Source organism: Perkinsus marinus (assembly GCF_000006405.1).
Source record: "Perkinsus marinus ATCC 50983 genomic scaffold scf_1104296943496, whole genome shotgun sequence".
Classification (NCBI taxonomy): Eukaryota; Perkinsozoa; order Perkinsida; family Perkinsidae; genus Perkinsus; species Perkinsus marinus.
In genome coordinates this window covers 1-1,155 of record NW_003211813.1, presented here as the reverse complement: position 1 = coordinate 1,155, position 1,155 = coordinate 1, and the positions used below count along the sequence as shown (strand labels likewise).

Sequence of the window (1,155 nt, the reverse complement as noted above, 5' to 3'; positions counted from 1 at the left end):
GGCTACTCGAGAGCTCGGACAGCCGACGTTGAGGTTGACTTCATCATAGCCCCGACGATGTGCAATCCGGGCAGCTGCTGCCAACTTGCTGGGGTCATGGCCCCCAAGTTGGCACACTATAGGATGCTCCGCCTCAGTGAAGCCTATGACCTTCTCAAGCTGTCGGGGGATATCCTCGTTATGGACCAAGGCCTGGTCTACCAGCATCTCTGTCCACACCTCGCATTTGCTGCTTAGGAGCCGCATGAACTGACAGCAACGACGGCAATCACCAATGCGGAATCAACACTGCCGTTAGTACCATACGGAAATCCCGATCGGACACATCCACCATTGGGGCGATGGACAGCCGCACTGGCCCTCCCTTTCGGTCGCTGAAGGTTGCACAATCTAGGGTTATCACACTGACGAGAATGGAGCTCACTTGTGAGAGGCCAGCGAGAATCCAAGGTCGGTCGAGCTGCCGACACTAGAGCTGGACTCACTTGTCGTTGAACTCGACAGTTGTGTAACCATGAGGGCCTCGAGCTGATCACATATTGCCTTCTCCACACCAGCCCCCCACTGGGAACACAATACTCCTGTTTGGCTCATAATACGAATACTACACAAAAGTGAGGACATCGTCATCTTGTTAATCAGTCGACTCTTCAGCGGCAGACGCTGTAGGAGTAGCCTTACTCATACCAGCCAGACGACGATCCACCGGGGCCGGCTCCTCTGGTGCTGCTGCCGCTTCCTTGGTCTCAACCTTCTCACTATCACCATGGAGCATCGCATCGGTAAGTCCATACTGTCTCTTGAGGTTATCAACATAGTCTTTCATCTCCTTCCGCTTCTCCTTAGGAGCATCCGCTATAGCCTTATCACACTGACTGATATAGTCCTTCCATTGCTTCAATGTGGCGGGGTCCATTGCTGGCTGCTGCGTGGCAGCAGACGTAGAGACATTCCCGCCACCGCTGCCACCGGCACCACCAGCAGCAGCAGAGGCCGATGGGATCCGTCCAGCGGCCATCTCAGCCATAACCTGTTGATAAGCCGCCTGAGCAATAGCCTGCTCGGTGGGCCATCGGAGGTACTGGGCGTTGGCCCAAGCTTGTTGCTGCACATTGGAAAACTGCTGTGCTTGGGCGTTGAAGTAAGCCCTAGGAA

At 55.1% G+C, this 1,155-nt stretch overlaps 2 protein-coding genes across 2 annotated transcripts; both read right to left on the bottom strand.

The window, feature by feature from the left end:
• Nucleotides 1-150: 150 nt before the first annotated feature.
• On the bottom strand, nt 151-594 carry Pmar_PMAR005076 (hypothetical protein; the record flags this gene model as incomplete). The annotated part of the gene is made up of 3 exons (XM_002781186.1): nt 151-249; nt 302-374; nt 425-594. Coding segments are annotated over 3 exons (342 nt in total), but the record flags the coding sequence as incomplete, so codon positions are not given.
• A 40-nt stretch (nt 595-634) lies between these two features.
• Nucleotides 635-1,105, bottom strand: Pmar_PMAR005075 (hypothetical protein; the record flags this gene model as incomplete). Its single annotated transcript, XM_002781185.1, has 1 exon — nt 635-1,105. A coding segment is annotated over one exon (471 nt), but the record flags the coding sequence as incomplete, so codon positions are not given.
• Between the last annotated feature and the right edge of the window lie 50 nt (nt 1,106-1,155).